This window comes from Antrostomus carolinensis, unplaced genomic scaffold (assembly GCF_000700745.2).
Source record: "Antrostomus carolinensis isolate BGI_N321 unplaced genomic scaffold, ASM70074v2 scaffold27561, whole genome shotgun sequence".
In the NCBI taxonomy this organism is placed as follows: Eukaryota; Metazoa; Chordata; class Aves; order Caprimulgiformes; family Caprimulgidae; genus Antrostomus; species Antrostomus carolinensis.
The window spans coordinates 1-9,987 of record NW_010296711.1 but is presented as its reverse complement, the minus strand read 5'-3'; the positions used below and the strand labels follow the sequence as shown (position 1 = coordinate 9,987).

Below are 9,987 nucleotides of genomic sequence, written 5' to 3'. Positions count from 1 at the left end.
TATTGTAGCAAAAACAAAGCGAGTGGAGGGGCCTGGATGATCATAGGTACAATATGAGATGAATATGTTTTGTAGCCAATGACAAAAAAAAAATAATTCACAGGGCTGTAATAAAACAGAAGTGTGAATAATTTCACTGTCACTATGTATTAGAGCAGCCTGGAAAGAACATCACGTGGGTTGAAACAGCACATCAATTGGTTACCAATGACATCATGATATGTCAAGGCACGAGCTCACGCTTCTTTTATGCCTGGAATAAAACTGATCTCACATTGGACATACTTGAGCTCCCTCTGCCGGGTATGGGGCCACCCAAGGCACAATCTAAACCCAGAGCAGACAGCCTGTTCTGCGGTCAGGAGCTGCTGCTGCTGCTGCTCTCAGGCATTTCATTTCATTTCACAATTGATGGCAATGATTCCAACTCCAGCCACCCTTCAAGTCTTTTTCCTTATTCCATTACACCTTAAAAGAAAATAGAAAAGGCATCACATAGGAAAGGCAGCAGGTTTTGAGGGTACAGAGGAATACGTTACCTTTCTGCTGGAGAAATGAGCATGCTTCCCTAGCTTGTTGTTAAGAGCCTCTAGGAACATCTCATCTGTAACTTTTCCAACATTCATGCAGGCATCATCCAGAATGGCAATGATCCCTTTGTGCTGCTGCTCTACCAGGTCCACAATCACCTGATTGTTAAAGTAATCAATCTGTAAAACACAAAGAACAGGTATATTTGTGACTTTGGCTAGTGAAGGAGAGGAGTACTGGTGCTGGCCACTGACGAACAGCACCGTGTGTCTGACAGAAAGAATGGAGCCCACCATTCAGAGGAGAAGCAATCAGCTTTCAGTATGTTGATCACTAACTTAAATTTAAGCAGAGAAGGTGATCTTTCACTCAGCTCACATTAATCTCAAGATCCCTGTTAAAAATCAGCAGCCACAGAATGCAGTATGTCTTTTAAAATTCATCTGTGCACAGTCACCACGGTGAAAACTGCACATCTTGTCCTAGGTGTTGTGAAAGGAATTTGAATGGGAGAACTCAAAATTTTTACATCTGAATATCTATAACCAAACAAAACACATAAGGACTCAGAACAGAAACACACAGTAATGTGTGTGGCATCACAGAGATGCCACAATAGATTTTAACTCAGACCTGGAGTCACTTATTTTTCCACACCGTGGCAAATAAAGAAATGTTGTGAGATAATTGGTTCGTTTCTTCCACAGCTTGATTTCCAGAGAGCAAGTCTGACAGCACAGCTGGCATGGACACAGATGTCCCATTGACTTCAACAGGAGCATACATGTGGAGCAACTTTAGATCTGGGACTGATGCTGGTACACTGACCTCAAACCGACCTCTCCCTCCCCTGCCAAGTCACTCACATGCTTCCAAGGAATTCCCTCTCGCTGATACTCTTCTTGCTCCTGTTTTAGAACCAGCTGAATAAAGAGCTGCTGTAGCTTTTCATTGCAATAATTAATGCAAAATTGCTCAAAACTGCAAAAACATCAGAAAAAAAAAAAGTGATGAGTTTTCTGGGAAAGGAGAAAGCACAGCACTGTGCTTTAACAACATAGCTCACCTGTTATTGTCAAATATTTCAAAGCCATAGATATCCAGGACGCCAATGACGGTGTTTTTCCCATGTACTGTAGTGTCATAGTTCTTCACTTCAATCACATCATTGATGTGTGTCACAATCCAACAAAAGAGGCGCTCGTAGATAGCCTGACAGGAAACAAACACTGAGCAATTTTGCCTGCATCTGTCTCAGTTCTTTCTGGTAAACGCGACACGTGGTGCTACAAAGCTTAATTCAAGATGCTGCCCTAACTACACAAAAGCTACAGATAACTCTGCTAGAAGGGAACAGCTACTGACACACAGAAAATAGTCTATGAATTTTTTTTTTTTTCTCCCAAAACTCATTTACACAAAGTTTAAATCTTAGTGAGGTGACTAGTTACAGTGGTTCCCCTAATTTGACTCCAGTTTCCTTTTCAGCTGCCTAATAACTGCCATTCCTGAGGATTATTTAACAAACTTGAACAGCAAGTGAGAGGTCAATTATAGAAACCTAACAACCCAACACAATGGCAGTAAAATATTCCTGTTCACCTTTCAAAAAGAAAATGTTCTGTAGTCATAGGTGTCTTTGAAGTCTACATGTTCCAAACGTACTGCAAAGCTGGGCAAACATGTACTCTTAGAAAAAAAAGTCAAGTTAATAATCAAGGATCTTTCTAACTTCATCTGTTCTTCCCTTATCATTTGATTTCTTAGCAAAGGAAGGACAATTGTCACTCCTGTCATCAGTATCCACCTTTCCAAAAAAAAAACAACAAAAAAAAGATAGCACTTTGGGTTTCCAACCTGAGTCCTAGATGTTACAGCAGAGATGTTAACTCTCCACTCTTTGAATTTAACTGCTAAATGGAGTAAAGAATGACATTTCACAAAACATTCAGCCCTGTACAATGTATTCCTTTTACAGATGCCAGGCTTGCAGCTCCCTCCCCTCTTGTGTGTGCCACAAGCACTGCTGGCTGCGGCGCATGCTGTGTCATAGCCAGGGATGGGTAGGGACAGTGCTGCTCTGCAATCCCCCTATGGAACACAGGAGCACATACATTCAGAAATAAATCTATATAAAATACAGACTTCCCATGTCTCAGCAAGCACTACACTTATTGATCCACCCAGGAATCCTACTGGGACTTGAGCACTCAAAAATGTGCAGTTATGAAGGAAATTCACTACTGAATGCTTTCCTCAGACATCGTCATTCTTCGCTGCATCAAGTACAACTCAACCAAAAGGCAAAAGCAAAAGAAATGTGTCTGAATTCCTGTCACGTACAGAATCAGATGCAGAGAAAGGAAATTTAAACTCACTTTTGCAAAGGCATCTCTGCCATAGGTGGCTTCTTGTTCAGTATGTTGTTTGTCAATGACATCCCGACCCGTAGCTACAGTTCGAAACAGAAGAGCCTTCTCCACCATGTCAGATTTTGTTGACAGCAAGTCTGCGATGATCGACACAACTTTGCCATTTTCTATTACAGGCGTATCACCATCCACAGAAAATTTCAAGTTCCCCTGCAATAAGTAGCAAGAACCTAGATTTCCTGATCTGTCTTTTATTGCTATGAATCAGTACACCCCAAGTTCATCCACATTCCACCTGCTATTCAAGTCAGTCAATCTCCTAACACATTAGAAGGGTGGGCCTTGAATATCCACGTACCCACGAAGCTCCAACATCAGTGGAAGCAGCAAAGCCTGACTCAAAGAAAAGCATTTCTACTCAGTGTTTAGCTCAGTTTTTGGGAAAAAAATTACATCAAACACTTCCAGAGGTTTAATCAAACACTGTCCCAAGATTCAGAGTCTAGTGGTGGGTAATAACATTAAGTAGACAAGTGCTGGATGTAGCATTTCATTGCCACTGCAGCTCGCCACAGAAATGCCAGGCTGCAGTTCTTATTGCAACGCTGTTGTCCGCAAAGGTAACGGGAATATTCCAGGGAAGCTGCCAAGTCAGCACAGCTAACAGGACTGGAGCACAACAGCTTTGGTACTGAACAGCTGCCATGCCAGGATGAAGAAGCAATACCACTCCTGACTCTGCCTTCATTCCCTGCCCAGCACTGGGGCACAACTACTCCAAGGAAGAGAAAAAATGGTAAAAAAAGCTACTGTTCTCTTTGCCATCTTCCTCCTGCCCACCTGCAGTGCCTCTCTCCTGAAGGAAACATAAGATCTGAGGTACAAGGACATTGTGCAGGGGAGGAGGATCTGTGGGTCCCAGGAGAATATGGGTGAAGGAAGTACTTCCTTAGCATCAGAACACAGACAAATAAGAGGTCTCTGGTATCTTCACCACGAAGTGAAGCACTATCCCTCCAGCAAAATCACAGGGGTGATGGCAAGTGTGAGGGCAAACGGGGACAGACAGATAGTGAGGAGAGAGCCTCACTGCCAAACCTCAACACTTCCTTTTCAGAACATTTAACAGCTCCCAGTACTTAGTGGTATGTCTGTTTTGACATCTGGAATATGCAAGAATAAATGTGATCTTCCATCGTTACTGCAGTGTCTCACTTCATCAAGGAATATCACTCACCACTAGCAGTTGTAAACTGTATACACTTTTCCAGCCAACAGATCATAGAATCACAGAATCCCAGACTGGTTTGGGTGGGAAGGGACCTTAAAGCTCATCCAGTCCCAACCCCCCTGCAAGCAGCAGGGACACCTTCCACTAGACCAGGTTGCTCAAAGCCTCATCCAGCCTGGCCTTCCAACTGCTTCTGCAGCAAGAAAAATAGAACTGCTGGAAGTAAAAGTCTACTGCTTGACCCCTCCTGAAGAACAGCCTAACTGTGGGCAGGGAGCTTACCAAGTGAAGAATGGCTGCCACAATTTTGTAAACAGTCTGAATCTCCTCTTGCTTGAAGCCTATCACCTTCATGGCATCAGCTACTGCTTTGAACTCTGCACCATCGTTGATGGAACACTGAAGGGAAAGATACATTTGGGACATGAGGGGTTTAGTGGAAGTCAGCTGTGAGAAAGTAAAGATTTTGCAAGCCCATGGCAGAGAGACATGTACTTTGGTAGTTTTCAGATGAAAGACACTGTCAGGAAATTTCTCAGCTTTTTCTAATACCACACTGTATGCTTGTACACTGAACCCCACGCTGGACACACACATATACCAGCAGCAAGGAGATTCAGAAATCCATCACAGCACAATTAAATAGTTCAGTACTTTGCTAGTGGAATTTATTGTGAAAGAGTAGAAGCGATTCATAAAAAAATCAGGACAAGTTACAAGCAGTGCAGTCACAGACCCTCTGAGAAGCTGCAGAGTACCAACAGTAAATTTCTGGTCACGTCTCTGCCTCCCTCCTCTCCCAGTCATTTGGTTTTGTTCTCATTGCAGGTTTCTAGAGAAACTGATAAAGGCATCTGAGAAGGTCTGTGGGTTTGTTGGCTAAAGAGCATCTCAAGAAAGCAATTAGGAAATCAGAGAGTCTTTTGTCTAGACCCTGTTTCAGAGGAACAACACTAGAGACAACTCCAGCTCTACTTAAAGTGTTCAGGATCTCGTTGTCCTAAAAACTTCATGGGCTTGTTCCCTTCTTTCCTGCTCAGAGGTCTCCTTAAGGAAAAGTCATGTATGAAGAACAAATGCTTCAGTAACTTAAATGCTCCTACTCTAAAAAAATGAGTCCTTATGGCTTTTTGGTCCAGAAAGCAGCTTAAGTCACCCATTATGAAGCATGAAAAGTCTATCACTGGTAGCAGGTCAAATATCTATGCCTGCATTTACTAACCAAGGTGATGTCTCTTCTACTACATTTGGTTGTTTTTATACACATACACAAATGTGGTGGGCACAACTACACATATACTTGTCTTCTAGGGCCAGAAACTCCATTAAAAATAGCGCCTTTGGTGCTAAATGACACCTTGGTGTCACCTTTCCATATTCATCCCATAAATATTGGTCTCATCTTCTGCTAGCTCAGCAGTACTTTAAATATTTCAAGAAGCATTTATAATATTAAGACAAATCACCTCTAACTCACTGACAACACCCTCACCTTTAGCTGTGCTCCAGGACAGATATAGCTGTATGCAGATGCGTCCTTCTGAAGATGTAGAGAACGTAACATCTGGTCAGAACCCCCCTGCAGGAGCTGTACAAAAAAAGATTTTAAGAAACAGTGAACGAAAAAATAAAATTCTTCCTTTTCCTGTTACTTATTCATCTGCTTGGCAAGCAAAATCATAAAAACATGAAGTTACTGCTACAGAAGAATCAATTACAGTGTCTGGAGTCACAAACACAACATGCAAAATACACAGTCTGGGTCGTTGTAGGGCTCTGACCACCAGAGAGAGGTTGCCCAAATGACTGTCCTTGTGAGTGACACAACTGTTTAGAAAACAAGCCTGAAGCTCTTCACAGACCAGACACATTTACATCTGTGACATGGCACAGATGGGTCTTGGCAAACACATTTACCTTCTCTGCTACATGCAGAGACTTTCCAACACAGAAATTACACATTCATGAGAGGTGCTAACATGCCATCATGGAGCACTGAGTAAGTGGGAACAAAATAAACAAACCTATGTTTTCCTCACTGCAATCCTGAGAATAAAGGTTATACTAATAGGCCAACCATTTCCCCCAAAGGACACACAAGGGAACCACCATTCAATATGGAAGACATTAAAAAGAATATAAAGAAAAAAAAAGAAAGTCAGTTTGGTGTCATAAAATTACTTCCATATGGACTAAAGGCCTCATGAGAAAATAGAGGGATTAGACTTATTACAAATAAAACAGTGAGTCAGAGTCTAATGCTCCACCATATTTGTTTAGTTAGCCTCCTTTTAAGTTTACAAATGTGTTAATATGGGACTGGAGGACAGAAAAAAATAAATCTTCCCATGCTCCTTCCCCAGACCAGGCCTCTTCGAAGAAGTAGAGAACCTGAGGTCACCCAAGATGCAACAACAAGGGAATCCTTTGCAAAACACACGAGTGGGCGAAAGCTTTAAATATTTTGCCTATTGTGTCTGGGAAAGTTGTAAAAAGTCATTTGCTTCAGCAAACAAATACAAACCTGGTAAAAAGAATGAAAGCTTCGTTCTCCCGGCTGTTGCACAATCACACGGGACTGCAGGGAAACAAAAGGCAAGAGGTATTTTATTTAATATTTTAAAATATTAGGTATTTCTGGATGTGGATGGTCTCCTTCCCCAGCACCTCCCCTTAGACACCAATGCATTGGTTCACCACTGCTCGGACACCTCCAAACTAATCTTATCTCACACTAAGTCTGTTGTGACCATTATTAACTAGGTGAGAACATGGAGTTTCAAGTCTATAATCAAAAAGACCAGCTTGTGTAACAGCTGCAACGTCCTACTTCCAAACAGGAATCCCATGTGGCAACTACAGAATCGCTTTCATGGAAGACTCAAATAAAACATCATTTTAGTTTAAGAGTTATTTAATCACTGGAAATGAAAAACAGGATTCTGACTACAAAGCAACGCTCTATGGGCCATAGTCACGGCCTCACAGTAGCCACTTCTACAAGCCCAGGACAGGCTGACCAAGAGCACCCAACTGCCGTACACAGGAACACTCTGCTTTATCACAAGGATGTTGTTTGAGGGAGCAAGGACAGCTCCATCTTCAGAGCACTCATTCCAAATGAGTGTAAAACAGCACAAAAAACCCCTGCTAACCGCAGCAAAAATTCAGTCAACAAGCAATGTCTCCTTATTTTATGCTACGTATATATACACACATATACACAAGAGAGTGACCAGGTCTGTGTTCCTGCTGCAGTGCAAAGTCAATGTCTGTTAACTGCCTGTGTCTGGACCAGAACCTCAACTCCTCTCATGACAGAAACAAATTTAACTTGGTAGAAGTCAAGAATATGAAATAAATGATCAGGATTTAAGTCACTGCTGCTGCAGCCCCACCCCTTTTTTTGCATGAAAGTATCAGATGTTAAATGTTTGGTTTGGTTGCTTTGATTTTTTTTTTAAATAAATTGTTTATTCTGAAAATAGGCTTTAGGGAAATAATGGGAAAAGTAAAAAAACACAAAGAAAAAAGCATGTGAGCAGCTGTGGTCAAACACATAAATCAAAGCCAGACGTGTGTCTCACACATTATGAGAACTGTTAATAGATTAAGCTCACTTTCTCAACAGTTTTACATATTCCAGTATTTTCAGCCATCATTTAATGACATGAAAAAAAAATGCTCAGGAAGACCTGGAATACATAAAACCAAAGCTACTAAAAGATCACACAAGGCTGTGGCATTATTCCAGAGTAACACTCCTCAAGCATACCGATGCTATTTACAGATCTAGATATCCTCTTTTATTCACCAGTGAGATCTCAATGTGGGAACTTACAAAGGAGTTTTGCAGACGTTAAATTAATCTCATCTTTTATTCTGGATACAAAGTACATACACCTACACGCACGTAAGCTCTTGAGTAACACTAGTCCCTTAGACAGTGAGCTCTGAAAGCACTGGTGTAAAAGTAACAGGGCAGTCCCAGTGCTTCAGCAGCATTTCAGTTACTCGTAGTAATTACTGGAGAAAAATTTAGATTTAAATGAGGTTCTGTGCCCCCATAATGACACACAAATGACACACGACATTTGCAAGGAAAAATTTCTGTTGGCAAAACACCGATTACAAAAGTAACTACACAAAAGCCTCTGTCTCTAAAAGCGAGCATGACTTACCTTTTCTAGTAAGTAATTATTGATATGGCCACCTATTGGGTCTCCTTTAAAATCAAAGTTGATATCCATATATTTTCCAAACCTGCTGGAATTGTCATTACGGTTTGTTTTGGCATTGCCAAAGGCCTCTAACACACAGTTGGATTTCAGGAGTATGTTCTTCACTCTGTAGTACAGATAAATGGAAAAGAGAACAGGGTCAGTCCAGACTTGTACACTCAAACCATGGAATTTTATTTTTTTTCACAGGTCTTTCTAGAGAAGAATTTAGTAACAGCAGAGATGCTCTTTGATGACATATTTGGGCAGATGTGTATGACATTAGGAATCCCATGGAAATCAGCTGGGAGCTTTTGGAAATGTTCCTTAGAGCTGAGCAAATGGGAACCAAAGATCAGATCTCCACTGAAAATAACATCAACATTTCAGTTCTTTTACATACGTAAGTGTTGAAATCAAGGAATGTTTTTAGTGGGGAGAACTGGTCAGAGTAGGTGTTAAGTCTGTTTCAGCAGAAAGTCACATTCTTTGTTCAAAAACTGTTACTGTAAGGCTGACAGGGACATTTTGCAATTCAGGAGCATGCAAGTCTTAAAGGTCATGGAATATGCTCCTCACTCCACATGCTATTCTAACGTACACACATTTCAGGCAATTTGCCACAGGAAATGTGATTTGTAAATACTGTTTTTATTTTGAATATAAACTTTTTAACATGATGTAGTAATCGATATTGCTGTAGAGTAAAAGTAGTATCTGAAGAAGTTAGGTAAATGCTGTAAAATCAGCATGCAATTAGTACAAGAGACCATCTCATCACATGGTCCCACACAGTCCACAGAAAGAAATTCATAAACAGAACAAGTTTTTGTTATTTTTCTTACTTTTCTGCAAAGCCCTTACCTTAGTTCTCTGCAAAGCCCTTACCTTTCCACCTCTGCTCTCTGACTGGGGTTGGTAATGGCTGCTATGTACTGCATAATGTATTTACTGGCCTCAGTCTTCCCAGCCCCGCTTTCACCTGAGGGCAGAAATACAAAGATGACACAACAGAGCAAAGCAAAAAAAAAGCAAAGCAAATCACTGAATGGTATATCTTCATTCTACCCTGACAGTGCTTAGGTTATCATCACAGAATGGCCTGGATTGGAAAAGCCCTTTAAGCTCATCGAGTCCAACCATGAACCCAACACTGACCAGTCCCCTATGACTAACCCATGTCCCTCAGCACTATGTCTACACGACTCTTCAATCCCTCCAGGGATGGGGACTCCACCACTGCCCTGGGCAACCCCTTCCAATGCCTCAGAACCCTTTCAGCAAAGAAATTCTTCCTCACATCCCATCTCAACTGCCCTGGCCACAACTGGAGCCCATTTCCTCTTGTCCTGTCTCTTGTTCCTTGGTTGGACAGACCCACCCCCACCTCTCTCCACCCTCCTCCAAGGGACTTGCACAGAGCCACAAGGTCTCCCCTCAGCCTCCTTTTCTCCAGGCTCAGCAACCCCAGTTCCCTCAGCCGGGAACTCAGCACACTTGTGCTCCAGACCCTTCCCCAGCTCCGTGGGGAAGGCAGGAAAGCCCCCAGAACACCGCTGCCCCCGAGGGACATCCCTCTGCGCTCTCCTTGGCCGCGTCTGTAGGTGAGAGACCCCCACACACACCTCCCCTC

The 9,987-nt window shown here is 42.1% G+C and overlaps 1 protein-coding gene across 1 annotated transcript; it reads right to left on the bottom strand.

The window, feature by feature from the left end:
* Positions 1-539: 539 nt before the first annotated feature.
* LOC104533023 (unconventional myosin-Id) lies at positions 540-9,336 on the bottom strand (the record flags this gene model as incomplete). Its single annotated transcript, XM_010178378.1, has 9 exons — positions 540-710; positions 1,398-1,512; positions 1,598-1,743; positions 2,910-3,113; positions 4,417-4,533; positions 5,627-5,722; positions 6,659-6,712; positions 8,316-8,481; positions 9,243-9,336. Coding segments are annotated over 9 exons (1,163 nt in total), but the record flags the coding sequence as incomplete, so codon positions are not given.
* Positions 9,337-9,987: the final 651 nt, after the last annotated feature.